The sequence below is a fragment of the Xenopus tropicalis genome, chromosome 3 (assembly GCF_000004195.4).
Source record: "Xenopus tropicalis strain Nigerian chromosome 3, UCB_Xtro_10.0, whole genome shotgun sequence".
NCBI lineage: Eukaryota > Metazoa > Chordata > Amphibia > Anura > Pipidae > Xenopus > Xenopus tropicalis.
Window position 1 is genome coordinate 11952166 of NC_030679.2, and position 25878 is coordinate 11978043.

At 41.8% G+C, this 25878-nt stretch overlaps 1 protein-coding gene across 2 annotated transcripts in view; it reads left to right on the plus strand.

The window, feature by feature from the left end:
- The window catches only part of LOC100489322 (alpha-1,3-mannosyl-glycoprotein 4-beta-N-acetylglucosaminyltransferase B), a 78125-nt gene that overhangs the window by 29363 nt on the left and 22884 nt on the right, over positions 1–25878 (plus strand). For both annotated transcript variants that reach the window (XM_002941797.5, XM_018092802.2), the window contains exons 2-6: positions 11673–11852; positions 16642–16782; positions 17610–17743; positions 21912–21958; positions 23711–23824. In XM_002941797.5, coding sequence (XP_002941843.2) covers positions 11673–11852; positions 16642–16782; positions 17610–17743; positions 21912–21958; positions 23711–23824 — 616 coding nt within the window. The remainder of the gene's footprint in view (positions 1–11672; positions 11853–16641; positions 16783–17609; positions 17744–21911; positions 21959–23710; positions 23825–25878) is intronic.

Below are 25878 nucleotides of genomic sequence, written 5' to 3' on the forward strand. Positions count from 1 at the left end.
ATCGAATCTCCTATAACCACCATCTGTTTAGGCCTAGCTCTGCTCTCCTCCCCACCACTACTAGTGAAACTGGTCTCCCGGCTGTTAGAGAGATCAGCCTCACCTAGAACCGCCAATCCAGAGTTCACACTCCCATCTTCTTCACACAATCTGGCAAATCTGTTGGGATGCGCAAACCCTGGAGCAGCCTCCCTTTTCCTTTTCCCCACACTAGATTTTCTAACTGTCACCCAGCTTACTGCCCTATCATCCTTTTGCTGCTCCCCTCCCCCCCTGCTATCTGACCCCACTAGTTCTTGTTCAGTTAACAAGAGACCCCTCTCAAGATTGTTGATTGAACGCAGTGTTGCAACGTGTTCCTCTAGGACTCTAACGCGAGCCTCTAAAGTGGCAATTCGCTCACATCCACAACAGAGGTATGCACTTTGGAACTGTTGTTCCACAACTGCATACATGAGGTGTTTATATCTTTCATGGCATACAGCCATTTTAAAGGGTACAAGCTGTCAAGGAAAAACTGTTGGATAGGCCAGTTTGATTGTAGCTACATTTTATTCGTACGTACGAAGGCAGTATCCAGACATTCTTAAATGAGAATTGTCTCTGAGCTGATACTACATTGAATGACCCAAAGCATGTTTGTCTTATAGTCCTGAAACAGTCTTATCAGTAGTTAGCTTTGTTATCTCTAAGAACAGAACAGGCAAAGAGGCCCAGTTGACTAACACCCAACACACCCAATATGCCTCTTTTCACAAGATTGCGGACTCATCAAAATGTTTTTACAACGGCAGAAAGAAACATTCTTATACAATGTATTTCACAACCCCTCTAATATTAAATGATATGAACAAGATGGAGAAAAGAAACAAGATGGTTTCTTTTTTCTCTAACAAAACTGTACCCCCACAAGGTAATACCCTAGTGCAGTGATCCCCAACCAGTGGCTCAGGGGCAACATGTTGCTCCCCAACCCCTTGGATGTTGCTCCCAGTGGCCTCAAAGCAGGGGCTTATTTTTGAATTTCTGGCTTGGAGGCAAGTTTTGGTTGCATAAAAACCCAGTGTAATTGCCAAAAAGAGCCTTCTGTAGGCTGCCAGTCAACATGGGACTATCAAATAGCCAATTATAGCTCTTATTTGGCACCCCAGTTGCTCCCCAACACTTTTTCCATTTGAATGTGGCTCACGGGTATAAAAGGTTGGGGATCCCTGCCCTAGTGCCTCAATGGTCCATTTAGTGCAGTGATCCCCAACCAGTAGCTCGTGAGCAACATGTTGCTCACCAACCCCTTGGATGTTGCCCCCAGTGGCCTCAAAGTAAGTGCTCATTTTTTGAATACTTGGCTTAGAGGCAAGTTTTGGATGCATAAAACCCAGTGTAAAGCCAAACAGAGCCTTCTGTAGGCTGCAAGTCCACATAGGGGCTACCAAATAGCCAACCATAGCCCTTATATGGCACCTCCAGGTACCTTTTTCATGCTTGTGTTGCTCCCCAACTCTTTTCACATGTGAATGTTGCTCACAGGTAAAAAAGGTTGGGGATCCCTGATTTAGTGGCTAAACACTATCTTGATTATTGAATAGTTTTTGTCTAGGAAAAACTTTCCTGCTAACAAAGAGAATGGGATACTCAACCCCAATAATGTTGCAACACTGCCCCAAAACCAGCCTCTAATGTGTCTGGATGAAGAAAAAAGGATTTTATAAAAACCATGCTTTATAAAGTAGAAGCACTTGTGGTCAAAAGCCCTTTGACATTGTTGTGACCAGACTACCTGCGTTTGGGCACTTTTATTTGTTAGTAAGTTGGAAATGATTGTAGAGTAATGGGGAAGAAGCATTGGTAATGGCCAGTGAAACCATAACCTCACAGGTCTACGCAGAACCTTATTGACCCATTTGGTTTAGGGACCAGGACTATGGGACTACATAGTCACTGTTACTCCTCAACAACCACTAACTCATGGCTGTAGGCGCCTCTTTGAGGTCATCATAGTCGAAGAGCAAATGCCTCTCCATCCTAGGGAACTGTATGAGGCCTTATGAACAGATCATTATCCAATTTAAAGTGAAGAAAAAATGGAACATTTTCAGGTAAAATTATTTTGTCCCAAGTTTTTACCACGTTGTAATACAGTTTGGATCCTCTTCCTGCTTTTTTTGTTCAGAGAGAAGGGATTAAACGGGCAGCAATTGTATTCTTTTGTCTTTCACAGGGATCTTTGTGACTCAGAAAAGGTAACCGAGAAATAATTTTACCTTCAGTCCCGTTTTCTTTATAAACCTAGTAACATTTGTCCACTCGTCTTTGTTTCTGGGATTTTTTCAGGCATTGTGTGTGAATTAAGATATTATTTTGTACATCTGGACATTCCACAGAGGAAGGTGTTGGGATTAGAGCAGAATAGAAAGGCAAATCCCTCAGTAACATAGGGGTGAGCAGCTAAGGAGCCATCCCAACACAAACTGTAACTGGCCGGTCAATTACCTTTAAGGTTACCTAGGCTGTATTTCTTTACATCTCCATGAATACATTCAGTTTTAAAGGAGAAGGAAAGTTATTGAGGCATTTTATTGAGATTAGTCCCAATAGTGCAAGCTCTCTCTGTTTGTTTAAGATAACAGCTGCCATTTTAGCTCAGTCTGATATCGCTTCTATGCTTGCATCTCTGTGATCTGGGTTCAGATTACAGCAAAGAGGGTAGGAGGCAGGTGGAGAAGGAAGGGGGAGAGAGGAGCAAATTGAGCAGGCTTTTCCATGCTCTGAAGGATTTTTGCTGAGAGCAAGAAGTCTGACACAGAAGGTCATGTATGCAGACTAGAAGGAAAGAAATGCGGTGTTTATATTTATAATCTGTAGTCAACTGGCTATCTAGGGATTCAAAGCCCCTTGATTAGCTAAGCTGGTCAGTCTGTAGTTCTGTATTCTTCTACAATACCATACAAGAAAATCACCTGCATAGATAGCAGTTCTATGGGCAGCTGATGCTTCTAAGTAGGGGGTCAGTGACCCCCTAATTACACTTGACAGAAGCAATATGAACAGGAGTAGGTCCTCTCTTGGTCTAATTTACATGTGTTGTATCATGTTAAATGCATGTTTGCAATCTTTTTATTCACAGCACAGACAATTCTGTGAAACAGAGCATTCTTATTAGATAAAGAAAAAAATCATGACATTTTCATTATTTCAGCAAACAAATTTGACCATGGTATGTGTACAGAACTCCAGGATTAACAAGTGTGAAGTACAAAGGTAACAATCCTCTTTAAATGGAGACTCAGCGGGGACAAACACATTTTCCTGTATTCTATATAGGGAGATACCATAAAACCATGGAAACATAGGTACTCCCCTCTATTTTTGCAGGAATACTTAAGGGCCCATTCATGAAAGCACATTTTTTTTTTCAGAAAAAAACGTATTTTTTCTAATTTATAGAACTTTTTGTATGACCACGATATCATCATTCAAATTATGCGACTTTTTCGAGGTTTGCGTTGTTAGTTAAGTCGGATTTTTCGCAAAGCCTACAACCATTTCAGAATTCATTGAAGCTTTGGTATCATTCATTGAAGATATCTTATGGCCAGGTTGGAGCTGCAGAGTGCCATTAAACCCTATGGGAGACTTTCCTTGGGCCGGGTTGGAGCTGCAGAGTGCCATTGAGCCCTATGGGAGACTTTCCTTGGGCCGGGTTGGAGCTGCAGAGTGCCATTGAGCCCTATGGGAGGCTTTCCTTGGGCTGGGTTGGAGCTGCAGAGTGCCATTGAGCCCTATGGGAGACTTTCCTTGGGCCGGGTTGGAGCTGCAGAGTGCCATTGAGCCCTATGGGAGACTTTCCTTGGGCCAGGTTGGAGCTGCAGAGTGCCATTAAACCCTATGGGAGACTTTCCTTGGGCCGGCTTGGAGCTGCAGAGTGCCATTAAACCCTATGGGAGACTTTTCTTGGGCCGGGTTGGAGCTGCAGAGTGCCATTGAGCCCTATGGGAGACTTTCCTTGGGCCGGGTTGGAGCTGCAGAGTGCCATTGAGCCCTATGGGAGACTTCCTTGGGCCGGGTTGGAGCTGCAGAGTGCCATTGAGCCCTATGGGAGACTTTCCTTGGGGCCGGGTTGGAGCTGCAGAGTGCCATTGAGCCCTATGGGAGACTTTCCTTGGGCCGGGTTGGAGCTGCAGAGTGCCATTGAGCCCTATGGGAGACTTTCCTTGGGCCGGGTTGGAGCTGCAGAGTGCCATTGAGCCCTATGGGAGACATTCCTTGGGTCGGCTTGGAGCTGCAGAGTGCCATTGAGCCCTATGGGAGACTTTCCTTGGGCCAGGTTGGAGCTGCAGAGTGCCATTGAGCCCTATGTGCCATTGAGCCCTATGGGAGACTTTCCTTGGGCCAGGTTGGAGCTGCAGAGTGCCATTGAGCCCTATGGGAGACTTTCCTTGGGCCGGGTTGGAGCTGCAGAGTGCCATTGAGCCCTATGGGAGGCTTCCGAAATCATACATTGAAGTTTCAAAGCCAGAAAGGTTTTCGTGCTGCTTACGACCGTTCGGATCTGAAAATTTTGTGACTTTCGGGCCGCAACCGCAATATTTTCGTACGACCAAGAAAATAATTTTCGTACAATTTTGGCACATCAGAAATTATCGTGGTTACTCATGAATGGGCCCCTTAATGTTACAAACGGCGGCTGTCTCTGTATTTGTGGCAGTGAAGCTCGTGACAGAACACATTCATGGAGGCCAAGGGAACCATTAACATACCTTCAGAACTGGGAATGGTAACTTATCACAGAACGGGCCAGTTTTCCATTTTGCTTATTTGATGGAATTCAGTACTGATGACAAAACTGACTGCTTCACTGCTTTTCCTTACCCGTAAGTAAACAGCTTGGTGCCAAAACTAATTAAAAGCCTCGAATAGGGATAAAGGGATTGGTAATTGGCGTTTTTTTTTCTCCCTCTTGAGGACAAGGGCAGAGAAATTTAGTCAGTGCTTCAGATTTTGCTACTCTGTAGATAGATTTATACTGATAGTGTCAGTGCACTACCATGCGACCCATAATGCATTTGAAAATGCTTTTTTTGTTAAGACATAACAGGTCCCAGGCCCACAAGGTTCCACCATTATTGCACCTGCCAAAATCGATCATGAAAAATAGTTCATAAATTATGTGCAGATAGGGGCAAATTATTCCTGCAATGGAAGGAGCAATATGTGGATTGGACATGGGCATACTCTTGTACATCCTTCAGTGATGGGCTGTTTATCTGGCACAGTAGCAAGTGTGACCAGATATGGAGCCAAGTGAACTTACAGTCTGGTTAGGCTAGGATTTAGGTACAAGGCGTATTGGGGCTGTAGCTATACGGTGCCTTATGCCTGTTTCAACAAAGTGCAACCGTTGCCTTTGCCTTTTTTAGCTTTCACACAGATTGCAAACGGGACAAGTGGGCACATAAGGATATATATTTCCACATAATGAGCCAGATGAGTGAGACACAGTTCTTATGTGATTGATTTCCTGCCTTCATGTTTCCGCATTTATCTTTCAGTCCCCCTCCATTCAGCTGATGGTAATACCAACCCATTCCTTCCTCTTGGTATTCTGGTTGATTTTTGTGCCCACTCTAATCAGTTATGTAATCACTGATGCATTTGTCTCCTACCAAATTAGGATGTAGGATGAGGGGTTTTTTTGAGCCACTGATTTCTATTATCCAGACTGCACGGATACGGCTGATTTTTAGCTACAGATGTGATTGTTATTCACTTTCATAAGAGCCAGTCTACTGCTGTCTTTGCAATGCATCTGAAACCCTGTAAGCCAGGGGTCCCCAACCGCCAGGCCATGGACAGCTCGGCACTGGGCCGCCGGCTTACCAATGGAGCGCAAAGCGTTGCACAACTAAGGGCACAAATAAGCGTGCCGCGCACATAAAGGCACGGACGAACGTAACGTGCTCTTAGAGGCACAACGGTATGCGCCATACAAATGCACAATGAACGCTTCGAGCCCGTAAAGGGGCAAATAATCGCCTGAAATTCGCGCCGTCCACCCAGTCCGTGGAAAAATTTTACACATAGCAACTGGTCCTTCGTGCACAAAAGGTTGGGGACCCCTGCTGTAAGTTTCAGTGCCTGAGACATTTGCTTGAGGTCCAGCTAGCATCTCTGGGGGGTGATTTGGGTATAGTTACACTCCATGAGCACAAATTTCTGATTGTTAAAAGACAAAATGTCCTAAGAAGGTTCTCTCTTTAAAATCATTTATGTTGCTGATCAACAACATAATGAATTCCATACCCCAAGGGTAAGAACAAGTTCAGTGATGGGCCCATTGAAAGTCTTTATAGTACAATCCTTGGTGCAGTGTCGGACTGGCCCACCAGGATACCAGGAAAACTCCCGGTGGGCCCAGGTGTCAGTGGGCCCTCCTGCTTCTATCTATTTAGCCTATTTCATGGCCATTCCCTATTTCTGTATGGGAACATGGAAGCCTGATAGATGGAAGAATAGAGTATAATATGTATAGAAAAAATAATAGGATAATAAAGAGCTGGAAGGAGGAGAGGAGGAATTAAAGTTTTGAGAGTGGGCCTATTGTCCAGGGTTTTCTGGTTGGCCCCTACCATCTCAGTCCGACACTGCAGTGGTGAAACTTTGGACCTTGCAATAGAACGGTTAAGTCTTGTCCACTTTTTCAAAGAGTTGGCAACCCAAGTTTGTTTAGCATTGTGGTTGAACGTGATGGACGTGTGTCTTTTTTCAACCTAACTTACTATGTATCTCTCATCTGAAACTCTGCACCTAGCCACTTAAAGAGTAAATCAAGTTGTGAGGTCGGGGTCAACAATTGCAGCTTTAAACATTGATCTCCAAGCTCTGCAATTCTCTGGACAGTCATCAAACCAGACAGGGGCACAGGACTCTGGGTGTGGAATGGCAAGTTACGCAGGGTATACAATGTATTACAATTCAGCTATATTAAGAGCTGAGCAGTCACAGGGTACATACCGTTATTGTATACGAGATTTGTTTGTATTAAGCTTGGGTGCAGGTTTAATATTAATGACTTGCAAGTAAGTGCATAGATTTTGGGGCTCATTTATTAACACTGGTTGCTATGGGTTACTGCCCAGGCTCAATCAGTGGTTAGAGTTTTCTAGCAGCTACAGATTGAACATTCTGCATTTTCTGTAGAGGCAAAGGTTATTTTAATGGTACACAGGTATTTTGCCTGCTGATGCCCAGTCAAGACACTCCTGCCCACTTGTCAACAGCGCTAATCAGGGTCGGACTACCGGGAAAAAACCCAGTGGGCCCCCACCCTGTTGGGACCTGCTGCATCCCACTCTGGCACCCCCTAACTGCTCACACTCCACCCCCCCCCCCAACTGCTCACACTCCGCCCCCCCAACTGCTCACGCTCCGCTGCTTACTTGCTGTGAATAAATAGCAGCCATCTTTATTCTTTCACAGTAAGTAAGCAGCGCAGGAGCGGCGGTGATCTAGCAATGCTGCTTTATTAAAATCCATAATGGGGAAAAAAATGAGATGACTATTTTTTTAAACTTTTATTCATTAAAACACACCCAGGAAAAAGGGTTTCAAAATCTGCTGTGTTTTTTCCAGGTTTTGTTAAGAATGTGTTTCTTTATTCTGCTTGCCGGCTTTAGCTTATTTTTGTAGGTCATGCCGCTGTATTCCTGCAGGCGTATTTGTCCCTGCTTTCCCTTATGAACTGGGACTAAATAGTAAACCCGAAGGAGAAAAGAATAATGTAATGAGTTGCACTTGGAGCTCCAGCTAATCGGTTACAGGCATGCTGTGTTTTAATAAACCTTCTCGGGGCCTGCCATATTAGCTTTGCATATTGCTGGTCTGTAAACTGTGCTGCCTGGATGAATATACTCCATAGCTCTAGGCTCCAGAGGAGGCGAAAAGGAACAGCTTTTGGTAATATAAGGCAGAGGGGTCCCCAACCACCGTGCTGGGGTGTGGTGCCGGGCCATGGGCTGTGCTGAACCGGGCCACCTTGGGTCCTATATACCTGTTATCTCAGTTCCCCCAATGTGTAAAGGTCCCCATACACTATAAGATCTGCTCGCTTGGCGATGTCGCTAAGCGAGCGGATCTTTACCCGATATCCCCACCTACGGGTGGGCGATATCGGGTAGGAAGTTGCTTTAAAAAAAAATAATCCGATCGTTTGGCCAAACGATCGGATTACATTTGCGGCCATGGGCAGTCGGTTCAGGGACCGCATCAATTAGCCGATGCGGTCCCCGATCCGACCGGATTTTCTAACCTGGCCGATCGATATCTGGCCAATTTCAGGCCAGATATCGGTCGGCCAGGCCACTCGTTTCTGCCCATACACGGGCCGATTAGCTGCCGAATCGGTCCAAGGGACCGATATCGGCAGCTTCTATCGGCCCGTGTATGGGGGCCTTTACACAGCCATGACAACAGCAATGGGAAGCCCAGAAAGCTTTCTACTGATTGCGAAAAGGGCCAAAGTACTTAAAGCTAACTTGGTTTTTACCTTTCCTTCTCCTTTATCAGAAAGGTCTATGGAAATACAGCCATAAGCAAAATGCTGCACTTAGTCCTCTATCAAAAGAAACACCGGATTTCTTGTCTCCTTTTTTGGGAACATGTTCTTCAGTATCAGACTTCCTCTCTTTTAGGGCTCATTCAGGTTTGGGGCTTGAGTCTGCTCAGTTCTCTCCTCCTGTCCCTCTCCCCCTCCCTTCTCCCATAAGAATGCATAAAAACTCACTTCCCCCTCCCTTAGGAATACAGTAGAACCCCCATTTTACGTTTTTCAGGGGACCATGAAAAAAAGATGTAAAATCAGGGAAAATGTAAAATCAGGGAAATGTGTTAAGGACACATAAATGTCAGTGATTTAAAGGAAATAAGTACAGGAATAATTTTTTATTTGCAACACCGTTCCTTTACTGAGTTATTTCACAGGTTTTAGCAGAAGTACTGAAACAACTTTTTACAGTACTGTAAAACATTTTGCATTTAATGCATGTGTTTGCTAAAAGTTTGAATATCACTATAAATGAATAAGATGCGGAAAAGAATACTGTACGGCACTGAAACAAAAATCTGTACTCTTTTAAAAATCTGCACCTTGTACAGCTGTTCCCCATACTTGTGCAACTCTCGCGGTATTTTGTACCCTCCCAGATAGGTACGCATGCGCAGTATGAAATATGAGGCGATAGTGGTGCCGCTGACCTTCCTAAGATGGCGCCTGTGATCGCAAGACATGGGGGAAACTTTAATTCCTAAAGTAAGCTGTATTTTTACCTTAAAACTAAGCGATTTGCTAGGGAGAGGCATGATAAAAACAGTGTAAAATGCGGGAAATTCATATGTAAAATCCGGGAATAGAGCCCATAGGAATGCATTAAAATTGGTGGGACCACAAAAAAACGGTGTAAAAAGCGGAAAAACTTAAAATCCGGGGATGTAAATTGGGGGTTCTACTGTATGTGATCTGAGCTACCAAGGGCTATAACCGCAGCAGGAAGCTACTGAGACCAAGCTAAAATGGCAGCTGCTATCAGAGGGAGCTTCTAGGGCTCTCAGGTATGGTAAAGCTTTCTGCTGAATAAATATAGTGTCTAGGTGACACTAATGTGGCAAATCTATTGGCAGTAAAATGCCAAAATGACTTTCCTTCTCCTTTAAAGCTCCATACGAAGCATCAGAGGATGTCACCACTTAGGTGGGAGTAAGAAAAGCAAGGGTGCTGGGCAAAAAAGGTTGGGGACCACTGATATAGGGGACCAAAAAGCAGAAACCTCTTTAAAATAAACACCTAGGGGCACATTTACTAACCCACGAACGGGCCGAATGCGTCCGATTGCGTTTTTTTCGTAATGATCGGTAATTTTGCGAGTTTTTCGGCGTCTTTACGATTTTTGCGTAAAAACGCGAGTTTTTCGTAGCCATTACGAAAGTTGCGCAAAGTCGCGAGTTTTTCGTAGCGTTAAAACTTGCGCGAAACGTCGCGCCTTTTAAGTTGTAACGCTACGAAAAAGGCGCGACTTTGCGCGCAAGTGTTAACGCTCCGAAAAAATCGCGACTTTGCGCAACTTTCGTAATGGCTATGAAAAACTCGCGTTTTTACGCAAAAATCGTAAAGACGCCGAAAAACTCGCAAAAAATACGAAAAAGTCGCAAAATGTTCGTTTCCAATCGGAATTTTTCCAATTCGGATTCGAAATCGTGTCTTAGTAAATCAGCCCCCTAGCTTGTCAATTGTTATCTTGCTGGATAAACGAAATAAAAAGATATAAGCATACCTGGCTATCCGCTAAGCTTTAGCAACTGTTTTATTTTGTAGCTAATAGCAAATATAATATGCTGTTTCTCTTTTGTGCTTTAAAATTGTTTGAGACCATAAACTACTATATTAGCATTACATGCTACTAGTACAATTACTACAAAGACAACATATCAGATTCTGAAACTGAGAGATTTGATTTGGTTTTCGGACAAGTCAAAAGGGTTGAGGAGACCGCCTCATACGTATGAAAATAGACCAATTGGATTCTGGGAACAAATTCCTTAAGGCTCTTAAAAAAAATTCCATTTACATGGGTTTACCCTATAGGCTAAAGCTCACCCACTGGGTTTTTGAAGCAAAAGCCGGGATAATAGCTGATCAGATTCCCAACTACAGACCGGTTTACATGAGGATAAACTCATGTAATTGGGATTTTTTTAGGAGCCTTAAGGAATTTGTTCCCAAAATCCCTTTGGTCTATTTGCTTACGTATGAGGCGGTCTCCTCAACCCTTTTGACTGGCTCTACCTAAGCTGATCAGAAAACCCTTTCGGTTTCTTATTTTAATGTAAAGGGGATTTTTCTGAGAGCCTTAAGGAATCTGTTCCCAGAATCCCTTTTGACTTATTTGCATATGTATGAGGCGGTCTCCTCAACCCCATTGACTTGTTCATGAATCCCCACTCCTGGCTCTCCCTAAGCTGATCAGAATACCCTGCGCTACACTGATGAGCCCCAAGAAGGGCGAAACCGGTCTGTAGTTGGGAATCTGATCAGCTATTATCCTGGCATTTGTTTCAAGAACCCAGTGGGTGAGCTCTAGCCTATAGGATAAACCCATATAAATGGGATTTTTTTAGGAGCCTTAAGGAATTTTTTTCCCTGAATCCCTTTGGTCTAGTTGCATTCGTATGAGGTGGTCTCCTCAACCCTTGTGACTGGCTCTACCTAAGCAGTTGAGAAAACCCTGCGCTACACTGATGAGCCCCAATAAGGGTGAAACCGGTCTGTAGTTGGGAATCTGATCAGCTTTTATCCTGGCTTCAGCTTTAAACCCAGTGGGTGAGTTTTTGAGGTTCCATTATTTATGTAAAGTAGGACTGTCCAACCTATGGCCCTTTAGCTGCTGCTAAACTACAACACTCAGAGGCAAGCCAACAGCCGTCTTGTGACTTCTGAGAATTATACAATGGAAGTGCTACTGGTTGGGCAAAAGTTACAAGATGTTACTGCCACCATCTTTCCCTTAGAAGCTTGAGCTTGTTTCTTGATCAATATACAGATATAACAAGGTTTGAAAACTTACTTCTCTAATTTTGGTTAGCTTTCCCCAGAAACTACCAATATTTATATCCTTTCTCTTTAGGGCAAGTGGTGGATGTTTATCAGCGAGAGTTCCTGGCCCTCAGGGATAGACTGCACGCCGCAGAGCAGGAGAACCTAAAGCGATCCAAGGAGCTCAACCTTGTCCTGGACGAGATAAAGAGGGCCATATCGGAAAAGCAAGCCCTGCAAGACATCAACCGGACATGGAGCAGCCTATCCGGTGAGACAAAGAAAATCAGTTGTATGGATTGTATTTAATGCATTAAAAGCAAAATTGTCATCAAAATATAATCTATTTGCACCAGAAAAGACTGGGATTAAAGGTAAAATATAAACCTGTATTGTACTTTTAAAGAGGGGTCAAATTTTTCATAAAAAAAGAAAAATACTGTAGGTATCAAGTGCTCTCGGAGTACTCCTGTCTGCAGGAAGAAACTTTGTGTGACTTCGGAAAACTGAAGCAATGCGTAGGCCTTTCCACCAGCGATTCGTATTGGTATCGGTGGAAAGGCATTTTGGAGAAGGACTGCCATACCAAGCCAAAAGTTTGTCCCAATCTGTCAGTAGGTGAAACAGTTGCTGTTATTTAGGTTTATAATAATGTCTCTATAAAGAAAATTAATGGGAAAAAAAATTAGCTCTACTAAGTTTACTTGAGGTCGATGAAGATTCAATTGAAGTGGGCAAATAATAATGGGTATAAGGGACAACCCTGATGAGTTCCCCTGAAAATCCCAATTCATGATTGGATTCCAGCCAAGGTAATAGGCAGTGCGATTGGCATATAAAACTTTCAAAGCATCGAGTAATGATCCATTAATATTATATCAAAGTAATACTGAAGCTGTATTTATACATCAGAGGAGATGGAGGCTCTGAAAAAGAGCTACTGTCTTTTCCAGTGTAATATGGAGAGGCAACATGGCCGATACTTAATGTGCAGCTTCAACTGATCCAGAAGGATAAGTTTATTACTCCACAAGGCTGCTGTACTAACGGCAGAGACTGCAGACAAGCCGCTACTTTGTGTTTGAATGGCAGTTGTGCTAATCTGCTAGTTTGTTCTGCCCCTTGGACTAGGTGCTTCAAAGAGGTTATATAAACTGGCAGATTCAAAGTGCGTCTTGTGCTTGAAGATGCGATTTAAACCTCACTCTGAACCAAAGTCAGTATGTAAGTGGAAAGCCAATCCCATCTGTGTATAATGAATCTAGTGTTATTACATTTACCAGTTATTTCACTCCAGGTAAGGATTCCTTGCCGCTTGTTTCATTTATTCTATATGAATTGTGATCACTATAGATCAGGGATCCCCAACCTTTTATACCTGTGAGCCACATTTAAATGGAAAAAGTGTTGGGGAGCAACACCAGCATGAAAAATGTTCCTGGGGGTGCCAATAAGAGGCTACTTAATAGCACCTATGTGGACTGGCAGCCTATAGAAGGCTCTGTTTGTTTGGCTTTACACTGGGTTTTATGCAACCAAAACTTGCCCCCAAGCCAGAAATTCAAAAATAACTCCCTGGTTTGGGGGCACTGAGAGCAACATCCAAGGGGTTGGGGAGGAACATGTTACTCACGAGCCACTGGTTGGGGATCACTGCTATAGATGTTCGACTTGTTGTGTTGTTTAAACCTCATAGTTAGCCTGGATGCGTATCTTGTTTGAGTGAATTGTATTCTTATTAAACCAAAACAAGAGATTAAAACTAAAACAAAAAGTAAATATACAACCCCCCAAAAAAGAAAAAAAAAGAAAATAACTTCAGCTGATTCTTCTGATTTTTCTTCTTCTTAGCGCCCCCCATTTTCTAAACGCTACTCCTCTTACAGTTTTAGGGGTACAACACCCAAACTCTCCACACTTCTTCGCCCTATAGCGGAGCAGGTTGCTTGTGCTTTTCTAAGCGATCCTGCCCCCTGTCTTTTTGTGGCGCCGCTCCGAACCCCCCAATTTTCCCATTGACTTTGACAGGGAAGATATTCAAACTGCTGCCGCACTTACAGCTCTGAAACTACACCCCCCAAACTTGAATAACATAATCAATGGGTCACCCTAAATGAAACAGCGACTTTTGCTGGATGACCCCAAAGTGGGAAGGGCCAACAACAGATCAAATTTCACCCAATGACTTTTATGGGGAAATTGAAACTGCTGCCAATCTTACAGCTTTGAGGCTACACCCCCCAAACTTGAATCACATAGTCATGGGCTCAGCCTGAATGAAAATATGATGATTGTTGGATGCCCAAAAGTGGGCGGAGCTGTGAACAACCAATCAGATTTTACCTACTGACTTGGCAAATCCAACCTGCTGCCATTCTCACAGTAATAACGCCGGGGTCCCCAAACTTTGCAGGGTTAGGCACCAGGTAACTGCGGTTCAAGGTTAGGAAAAGTGGGCGGAGCCACCAATAGCCAATCAGATTTTACCTATTGACTTTCAATGGGGAAATTAAACCTGCTGCCATTCTCACGGTATTAACACCAGGGTCCCCAAACTTTTCACAGTTGGTCACTAGGGGACTGCAGTTTTAGTTTTGAAAAAGTGGGCAGAGCCACCAACAGCCAATCATATTTCACCTATTGAATTTTATTGGTTTGATGCCAGGGTTCCCAAACTTTGCACACTGGGTGACTACATACTCAAGGTTAGAAAAAGTGGGTGGGGCAGCCAAAAGCCAATCACATTTCACCTATTTAGCAGTAGGTGGATCTGAATTAATCGATTACAAGTTACACCTAACATTAAAAACGTTGATGAATATTATTTTTCCATTTTTGACTCTTTTTTATGACATCTTATTGGTTGGGAGTAAATTACCTCTAGCGAAATATCTACCCTCAAAGTAACTAAAGAAGGACAGGGATCTTTATCTTCCTTCTTAGTACAGGTATGGGATCCCTTATCCGGAAACCCGATATCCAGAAAGCTCCGAATTACAGAAAGCCTATTTCGCATAGACTCCATTTTAATCAAATAATTTAGATTTTGAAAATTGATTCCCTTTTTCTCTGTAATAATAAAACAGTACCTGTACTTGATCCCAACTAAGATATAATTACCCCTTATTGGGGGCAGAACAGCCCTATTGGGTTTATTTCATGGTTAAATAATTCCCTTTTCTCTGTAATAATAAAACAGTACCTGTACTTGATCCCAACTAAGATATAATTACCCCTTATTGGGGCAGAACAGCCCTATTGGGTTTATTTCATGGTTAAATGATTCCCTTTTCTCTGTAATAATAAAACAGTACCTGTACTTGATCCCAACTAAGATATAATTACCCCTTATTGGGGGCAGAACAGCCCTATTGGGTTTATTTCATGGTTAAATGATTCCCTTTTCTCTGTAATAATAAAACAGTACCTGTACTTGATCCCAACTAAGATATAATTACCCCTTATTGGGGGCAGAACAGCCCTATTGGGTTTATTTAATGGTTAAATGATTCCCTTTTCTCTGTAATAATAAAACAGTACCTGTACTTGATCCCAACTAAGATATAATTACCCCTTATTGGGGGCAGAACAATCCTATTGGGTTTAATTAACGTTTTATTGATTTCTTAGTAGACTTAAGGTATGGAGATCCAAATTACTTGGTCTTTAGCTTTCTGGAAAACAGGTCGTATACCTGTATAGGCCAATATCTTCTGTTATTATCCAAATTTTGGGCAGGTTTTCCCTAATTCTCCCTGCTGTGATCTCTGAGATCTAACACCGTTTTACCAAAAACAGATCTGGAGATGAAAATACTAAATATAATATTTGGTAAGGAGCGGCCAATGGCGCTTCTCTCCTCATCGGTGCTGCATCCATGTTATTTCTGTGCGGATATTATTTCTGTGGGATTTGTTTGATCCTTAGCTTGTTGGGGCTGATGTTACCATGTGCTGCCTTTATGGAGTCTGCAGATTCCTAGGGCTGTTATTTCTTTCGAGATGTCCCTAGTTAGGGATCTCATATCTGCTCGTAAAAATGTAGTTAGCTTTTGGTATATGTTGTCAAGACTAGAGGTCCAAGTCCTGTTTAGTTTCATGGCCAACTTACTAGTATGGGAGAAACCTTCATTTTGGAGCTTGCCTCCATCCTTCTGTGGGATGTTTTAAAGGGGGCCTTTGGACAGCTAAAACTCTCTTTGCTGTAATTATTATAAAAAAATTTGTCTTTTTTGCAATAACACTGATCCAGCTGATGTTATATTCTGTGGAAATTGCTTTATCATATGTAATGTTCTTAAGCAATCGTTCTCTTAGCAAAGTCAAAGTAATGAAGCTGTTTTAAAGGGGACCTGTCACCCTAAGAAATAATTCCAATTTCTTTTCTATTGTGTTTGTTAAGCAAAATTAACTTCACATACTATATAAATGATATAAATCTTGTTTACTTAAGTCTTGGGAATATACAATCACAGCAAGCAGGCAGCTGCCATTTTGTGGGCACTGTTAATAAGGCAAGCTTTTGTTTGTTTATGTGCCAGAATGGGGGACCTGATGCCCAGGCCCATGCACTGGCTACACAATTAGATGGTGAGAAGGTAGGGGGAATTGTGGGTGCTGAATGGAAAGTTTAAGTAATTGTCTGCCCCGCCTCTGTGCCTAAGGCATAGAGGCGGGGCAGGCAGTTTATGATTGACAGCTGGGATTTTAAATGCATTTATAATGGGTTTGAATGTGTTAATATAAAAATGAATTTTGGTTTCATGTTTAATTTGAAAAGGGCTTTTATTATCCAGCTTTTCATGTCTGGGTGACAGGTCCACTTTAATGCAGAGAGTCTCATTCATCAGCAAAGATTGCAAGTAAAGTTACCACCTTTTAAGATGGATTTGTATTTACAGTGAAAGACAACATGGTTCATGTAGTGACATTGCTTTAGGCTGCGACTGGAATCAGAAAACCAAATTAGCGGAATTCATAACACTATTAATGTATATAGGGCCCACTGTCTGAGAAGCAAAGTACAAGGCGGAGTGTTGATTCTTTCCCTTTCTTTTCTAGATGACACCAAGCTTAAACTGTGGAATATCACACACAAGAATGTGTTACATCTGCCCACCATCTTCCATCATTTGCCCCATCTGCTGTCTAAGGAGAACAGCCTTCAGCCAGCTGTTCATGTCGGCCAAGGCCGGACTGGAGGTAAGAAGTTTCTTAATTTGTTAGGGGTGTTAGTAAAGTAAGCTCTGTGAGGCAGGGACCTCCTTCCTCCTGGATCTTAGCACTTCATCTTTAAGGAGAAGGAAAGGTAAAAACTAAGTAAGCTTTCTCAAAAAGGTCTAAGCACTCACAGAGTCCTCTATCAAAAGAAACACAGGATTTCTTGTCTCTTTTTTTGTAAACATGATGTTCCAGTGTCTGACTTCCTCTCTCAGAAACAGCCTTAATTCCTGGGGCCAGAGTCTGCACAGCTCTCTCCCATCTCTTGCTCCCCCTCCCACCAGAATGCTAAGAACTCCCTCCCCCCTCCCTTAGGAATGTGGGATCTCCGCTATAACGGCTAGAGCTGCAGGCAGGAAGCTACTTAAAATGGCAGCTGCTATCTTAAGCAAAGGGAGAAAGCTTCTAAAGCTGTTACTCAGGTATGGGAATGGTTTCTGCAGAATAAATATAGCGTTCTAGGCGGCACTAATGTGGCGAATCTATTGGCTGTAAAATGCCAAAATGACTTTCCTTCTCCTTTTAAATGTAATTGAAATCAGGATTTATGACCCCTGCGAGTTCTGCTAAACCACTACATATATAATGCTATCTAAATTAAATATATATACATATATGATGCTGAAATAATATCAGAACACTGTGCCATTCATTTTGCTTCTCACAATAATGGTGAATTGGCTGCACTTGTATTAAATATGGTTTATTTTTTATTATTTAGAGACCAAATAAACTTGAATTAAGCAGAATAAATAATCTAGTTTCATGGTTTCATATCTAGCTATTATTTCTTTTGCTTTTCCTCCCAGTATCTATAGTTATGGGAATCCCAAGTGTGAAGAGGGAGGTCCACTCCTATCTGACGGACACGCTGAACTCCCTGCTGTCGGAGCTCAATCAGCAGGAGAAGGAAGACTGCGTGATCGTGGTGCTAATTGCAGAGGTAATTACATTTTATAACTCTAATTTATTTTAGTATTTCAAATGATTTTGAAATCATTTGATGATCAGACTACTTATACTGCATTGCACGGAGCAAGAAGAAGAATCGATCAGTACTTTAAGGTACTCATGTCTTCTTCCACATACTTTGCTGGGTGCTTCTGGGTCCTCCCGTCTACTCTTGCAAATTGCTTGCTATTAATGCATGGGAAACCTAGAGCAGGTGGTGGTAGCACCAGGCTTCCCTCTGAAGCATGTGAACTTAATGCACCACATGTGTGTCTGCAACATCTGATCAGTCACAGTCTGGCCTCACCATGAAGTATTTGCTTCTGACTTTGTGACCTCTCCAACGGAGGTTTTGGAACCAAATAGATATGAGAGCGAGGCAGATCTTTTGCAGGGAAGAGAGGAAGGAAAGCACGGTCTCTGCGCAAGTTTGCTCCTCTCTCCACCTCTCTTCTCCTCCTCACCCTCCCATATCTGCTGTGTAATCTGATCTTAGAGCAGTGTACAGGCAGAGAAGTGAAGTCAGACCAAGCTAATATGGCAGCTGCTATCTTAAACGAACAGAAGGAGCTTCTATGGCTCTTTACTCAGGTATGGTAAAGCATTCTGCTGAATAAATATAGTGTTCTAGTTTGCACTGTTATGGCTATTGGCAGTAAAATGCCTTTCCTTCTCCTTTAAAAATTGGATTGGTGATGTGCAGTGATAGAAACATTTCCATTGCTGGTGTGCCCATTACAGACGTTACATGTGTTAGTAAAGTAAGCTCTGTGAGGCAGGGACCTCCTTCCTCCTGGCTATTAGCACTTTATCTTAACGTTTATGCATTTGCAAGGTTACATACATAATGTGGCCTTAACCAATAGCAAGTCCTGAATAACAAGATACAGGTATAGGACCCGTTATCCAGAATGCTCGGGACCAAGGGTATTCCTGATAAGGGGTCTTTCTGTAATTTGGATCTCCATACCTTAAATCTACTAAAAAATCAATAAAACATTATTTAAAAATAGGATTGTTTTGTATCCAGTAAGGATTAGTTATATCTTAGTTGGGATCAAGTACAGGTACTGTTTTATTATTACAGAGAAAGGGGAATCATTTAACCATGAAATAAACCCAATAGGGCTGTTCTGCCCCCAATAAGGGGTAATTATATCTTAGTTGGGATCAAGTACAGGTACTGTTTTATTATTACAGAGAAAAGGGAATCATTTAACCATTAAATAAACCCAATAGGGCTGTTCTGCCCCCAATAAGGGGTAATTATATCTTAGTTGGGATCAAGTACAGGTACTGTTTTATTATTACAGAGAAAAGGGAATCATTTAACCATTAAATAAACCCAATAGGGCTGTTCTGCCCCCAATAAGGGGTAATTATATCTTAGTTGGGATCAAGTACAGGTACTGTTTTATTATTACAGAGAAAAGGGAATCATTTAACCATTAAATAAACCCAATAGGGCTGTTCTGCCCCAATAAGGGGTAATTATATCTTAGTTGGGATCAAGTACAGGTACTGTTTTATTATTACAGAGAAAAGGGAATCATTTAACCATTAAATAAACCCAATAGGGCTGTTCTGCCCCCAATAAGGGGTAATTATATCTTAGTTGGGATCAAGTACAGGTATTGTTTTATTATTACAGAAAAAAGGGAATCATTTAACCATTAAATAAACCCAATAGGGCTGTTCTGCCCCCAATAAGGGGTAATTATATCTTAGTTGGGATCAAGTATAAGGTTCTTTTTTTATTATTACAGAGAAAAGGGAAATAATTTTAAAAAATTAGAATTATTTGCTTATAATGGAGTCTATGGCAGATGGCCTTTCCATAATTCGGAATTCAGAATTTGTATGACAGTATCTATGGCCAGCTTAAGTAATGCTTTCTTTGTTTTCCTAAAAAATAATATTAATAGACTAAAGATGGCCATAGACATAACAATTACGATCTTTCTTCCGACCATATGCCCTAAATCCAGCTTTTGCTCGGGCGCCTTCAGTGGTGCCCGATCAGAATCTTTTGCCTTAACCGATCGACGAGACGACTAGTATCCAAGATTTTTGCGATATCTGTCGTCTTGTCAATCCACCATATACGCACCAAGTATCATATGAAACCTAATTTCATGCAATAATATCAGTGCATGTATGGCTTTAGGGTCTCTTTTTGATCTATGCTGCTCTGCATGTTTACTAGCAACACGTGGGATGGCAAGATCAGAAGATCCTGGCATTAAAGGTTTTAATGCACTGCTTAATTTCATCTTTACAGTTGAAATATCATATCAATAAAATGCTGGAATTATTATACAGGCGTTTTTGCCTCTGTCCTTCATGGGGAAAAATCAGATAGCTAAGTGCATTCCAGGACAGATAGGGATGAGGTAAACTACTTGTCTAGAAATAGAAAGCGGCTGCTGGCAGTTTGTGTGTCTCAGTCTCTTGTTACAGGACAGCACTGTGGAACCTATTTAGTGTTTTTTTTGTTTGGTTTTTAAAAAAAAAATATATATATATCTTGGCCTTTTAAAGCAGTCTAGCAGTTCTTTTGCGTGTAATACAGGTATGGGATCCGTTATCCGGAAACCCCTTATCCATAACGTTCCGAATAACGGGGAGGCCGTCTCCCATAGACTTCATTATAAGCAAATGATTCTAATTTTTAAAAATGATTTTCCTTTTTCTCTGTAATAATAAAACAGTACCTGTACTTGATCCCAACTAAGATATAATTACCCCTTATTGGGGCAGAACAATCCTATTGGGTTTATTTAATGGTTACATGATTCCCTTTTCTCTGTAATAATAAAACAGTACCTGTACTTGATCCCAACTAAGATATAATTACCCCTTATTTGGGGCAGAACAGCCCTATTGGGTTTATTTAATGGTTAAATGATTCCCTTTTCTCTGTAATAATAAAACAGTACCTGTACTTGATCCCAACTAAGATATAATTACCCCTTATTGGGGCAGAACAGCCCTATTGGGTTTATTTAATGGTTAAATGATTCCCTTTTCTCTGTAATAATAAAACAGTACCTGTACTTGATCCCAACTAAGATATAATTACCCCTTATTGGGGCAGAACAGCCCTATTGGGTTTATTTAATGGTTAAATGATTCCCTTTTCTCTGTAATAATAAAACAGTACCTGTACTTGATCCCAACTAAGATATAATTACCCCTTATTGGGGGCAGAACAGCCCTATTGGGTTTATTTAATGGTTAAATGATTCCCTTTTCTCTGTAATAATAAAACAGTACCTGTACTTGATCCCAACTAAGATATAATTACCCCTTATTGGGGGCAGAACAGCCCTATTGGGTTTATTTCATGGTTAAATGATTCCCTTTTCTCTGTAATAATAAAACAGTACCTGTACTTGATCCCAACTAAGATATAATTACCCCTTATTGGGGGCAGAACAGCCCTATTGGGATTAATTAATGGTTAAGTAATCTTTTAGTAGACTTTAAAGTATGGCAATCCAAATTATGGAAAGACCCCTTATCCGGAAAATTCCAGCTCCCGAGCATTATGGATAATGGGTCCCATACCTGTAGTAGTGCAGTAGAAGAATCTCTTCTCTGGAGACAATATCCTTGATACCTGCAAGGACTAGAATTGTTCTATCATTAAAGGAACACCCATGAACTTTGGTGTAATGGTAATATTTATATAAAAGGAACAGTTTTATAATGTGAAATAATTTTATTTTGTTTCCTTAATTGTCCTTCTATGTTCTCCTATTCTCACTGTGTATATTTAAAGCTACAGTATCTATCTATCTATCTATCTATCTATCTATCTATCTATCTATCTATCTATCTATCCTCTATCTAGTAAGCCCTGAATATCAAGTTCTGTGTTGGGGCCTAGTATGACATTGAACTACAGTGTGTGTCTGGTTTGCCGAATTGTCGAGAATAACCTATATTATTACTCCCAGCTGAACGAGGCAGAGGACATGGCCTGGAAGGAATGGGCATGAATTAGATTTATGGAGGGAAGGGTATTCCTGAGTATGTGTAAATATTACAGCATTGTTTCCAGGCGATCTTGTCTTATTGTATAATGTAATATTCTAGCAGTCGGTGCACCCAAACAAAGGCCTGAGTTTAACAGCTATTACATTTCTATTTTGCAGACAGATGCTCAGTATGCTACAGCCGTGGCAGAAAATATCAAAAGCATGTAAGTGTTTGTCTTAGATTTCGAGAGACTTTGGTCCAGATTCAAATCAACAACAAAGCATTATTGTACGGTTTATCGCATAAAATCTTATGGGTTAGATTCAATTTGAGGAGAATCAGGCCAGTTTTTCCCCATAGACTTCAATAGATTTTCTGATCAAATGGAATCTAGTCCTTTGTACTTGCAGCACTCCTGCAAATAAAGCAAAAATAGATGCGTTCACCTCTTGAATTAAAAATGTTGCTTATAAAAACGGCCACTGACACCCAAAAGAATTAATACTGTATATACTCGAGTATAAGCCGATCCGAATATAAGCCGAGGTACCTAATTTTACCTGAGAAAACTGGAAAACCCTATTGACTCGAGTATAAGCCTGGGGTGGGAAATGAAGCAGCTACTGTTAAGTTTCAATAATCAAAATAAATACCTATAAAATTACATTAATTGAGGCATCAGTGGGGTATATGTTTTTAAATATTTCAAAGAAAAACAGTAAACTAGCTCTGTAAGTGGAGAAGAGAGTCAACAAAAACAGGCACTGGAGGGTCTGGTTGCGGGAGGCCTAATTTGCACACAAAGGACAGAGGGTGCTAGTCTGGAGGGACCCATGGCACCCAACTCGAGTTGGGTGCTGAAAAACTAGGCTTATACTCGAGTATATACAGTATGTCCTGTATGCATTTGTATGTACTTGCTTAGAGCTTTAGAGAATGGTGCTTAATTAATAAGAAGTATTATATTTGCATTTAGAAAGCTGCACAGCCCGAGACTGAAGGGTTGGCCAATTAGGGCAACCATTAAATATGACTGCAGAAAAGCAAACACACTGCCATTAAAAAAGAAATAACTTTGTGTGGTCTATTTTCTATGGAATAGGTGTGTTTGCTTAATGCAACCAAAGTGACGTGTGAATTCAGCCAATGACCTAATTCCGGGGTCCCCAACCTTTTTTTTTTTTTTTTTTTTTTTTTTTTACCCATGAGCAACATTTAAATGTAAACAATGTTGAGGAGCAACTCAAGTATGAAAAGATTTCCTAGGGGATGACCAATAAGGGCTGTGATTGGTTATTGGATAGCCCAAGGATGACTGGCAGACTACAGGAGGCTCTGTTTGACAGTACCCATGGTCTATATGGCTCCAAATCTTGTCTTCAAGTCAGAAATTAAAAAATGAAAACCTACTTTGAGGCCACAGTGAGCAACATCAGAGGGTTGGGGAGCAACAAGTTGCCCCTGAGCCACTGGTTGGGGGTCACTGGCCTAATTGCTTCCCCCACCAGAGGTGCAGGCTAATAGATTCAGTTGGGGGAAACAATAGTTTGTTTTTTTTGTTTCTTTTTTAAACAGCCCCTGCCGGTGCTAGGCTGCCTACACCAGGAGGGAGCACCGAGGGTGGGCCGCCATATTAGCGAGGCTTCCCCCTTGCACATTATGTGCAGGCTTTTCTCGCTACGAGAGTTGAGTTGGAGTTTTAATCCTAATAGAAGTAAATAAAAGGGACCCCTGGCAGTGCATGTTTTTGAAATACAACTCCCACATCCCCTGACAGCTTAAATTTGTATAAAATACTGTGGCCACTGTGTGCCATGATGTGATAAGCCTTGTATATCACAGTGGTTAATGGGATATTACCCCTATATCACTGAGGGATAAAGAGGCATGTATCCCGCTGAACCGCCCAACCCTGCCATGACCCATCACGTGGAACTGCAATTTTTACAATTTCCCATCTCAATGTTCTTTCCAGGTTCCCAGGTGAAATACAATCAGGTCTTCTTGAGGTCATATCACCGTCCCCCAATTTCTACCCAGATTTCTCACGTCTCCGTGAATCTTTTGGTGATCCCCGGGAGCGTGTCAGGTAATTTCTTTCTTTTCATAATAATAATAATTATTGGGGGTTAGCCATTTACTGACACAGAAAAGGAGGAACCGGTGGAAGTTGCATGGGTATCTGTATGCCCTAGATTCCATGGTATCCTCGAGAAGCTGTTAAATAGGACTGAGCTCATTGTCTTAAGGTGGCCATACACGTTAAGATCCGCTCACTTGGCGAGGTGGCCAAGTGAGCGGATCTTCTCCCGATATCCCCACCTATGGGGATGAATTCAGGCTAATTCAGTTGTTTGGCCCTGGGGCCAAACAATAGAATCAGAACACTGATAATAGGCGCAGTCGGTTTGGGGGCAGAATCAACGAGCCAATGCGGTCTCCGACTCAACTAATTTTTTTAAACTGCCCGACTGATATCTGGCCGATTTGAGGCCAGATATCGGTTGGGCAGGCCAATCGTTTGTGCCCCTACACGGCGATAAGCCGCCGAATCAGTCTTAGGGACCGATATCGGCAGCTACAATTGGGCCATGTATGGGCACCTTTAGAGCTTAAGGGCATGGGTACACTGGGAGATCAGTTGCGCCGCGACAAATCTCTGTTGTCGCAATGGCATCCCACCGGCTAGAAAGCAAATTGCCGGTGGGATGGCATACCTGCGATATTTTTATTACTATTATCTTTTATTAACACATTACAATTATACATCAGTCCCTGCCCTAGTGGAGCTTAGGGGTAACTATAGAAAGATCTATGAATTCAAATGTATGGAGTTATTTAACACATTAAGACAGGGCCTTAATTTGGGGTTGGGTTTCATGTCACACTATGTGGCCTGACTGAAGCCAGACCCTTGGATTATTTATAACCCACCTTAATTACTTTTATTATCTCCACAAGTTATCTCTATCTGTAACTTTCTTATTTATTGCCCATGAACACTTTCCAATGATCTAACACAGGGATCACCAACCTTGTAAAAAGACTTGGAGAGCAACACAAGCACCATAAAAGTTCATGGAGGAGCCAAATAAGGGCTGTGATTGGCTATTAGGCAGCCTCTATGCACCCTATCAGCTTACAGGGGGCTTTATTTGGTAGGAAATCTTGTTTTTATTCAACCAAAACTTGCCCCCAAGTCAGGAATTCAAAAATAACTCCCTGGTTTGGGGGCACTGAGAGCAACATCCAAGGGGTTGGGGAGCAACATGTTGCCCCTGAGCCACTGGTTGGGGATCAATGATCTAACAGTATAAGCTGTGCCATTTCAGCTTTCATTTGTATTTTGCTTGACGAATGGGCCTTGGTGCTCAGAAAACTTGCAATATATTTTTATTGTTAGCCAGTATAGGTATCACTTCTACAATACTTTTGTATCTGTTTGTTTATTTGTTATTTTTCCCACCGGCTAACACAATACCACAATTTTTTGTTTTGTGGTTCAGTATGAAAACATTTTTGTTCCAGCCTTTTAACCTAGTAGACTTTTAATCTGGCGGCCTTGACTTAAGGTACCGTATATACTCGAGTATAAGCCGATCCGAATATAAGCCGAGGTACCTAATTTTACCTAAGAAAACTGGAAAAACGTATTGACTCGAGTATAAGCCTAGGGTGGGAAATGCAGCAGCTACTGCTAAGTTTCAATAATCAAAATAAATACCAATAAAATAACTAGCTCTGTAAGTGGAGAAGAGGGTCAACAAAAACTATATGATACCTTAAGAGTACTACCCCCTTAGCTCAATCAGCAACCAAGCTAAAACACAAAGAGTTAAAGTCCTTCAAAACTATATATATATTTTATATACAATATAAAGTGCAATGTCTAGTGCAGAATGGGGCAGTTGAGGATGGTAGATGAAGATGGATGTGGGAGTGGGCCAGGGCACTGGAGGGTCTGTTTGCGGGTGGGCTAAATTGCACACAAAGGACAGAGGGTGCTAGTCTGGAGGGACCCATGGCACCCAACTCAAGTATAAGCCGAGGGTGACTTTTTCAGCACATTTTGGGTGCTGAAAAACTAGGCTTATACTCGAGTATATACAGTAATCTCCTACGGCAGGGGCGCCCAGACTTTTT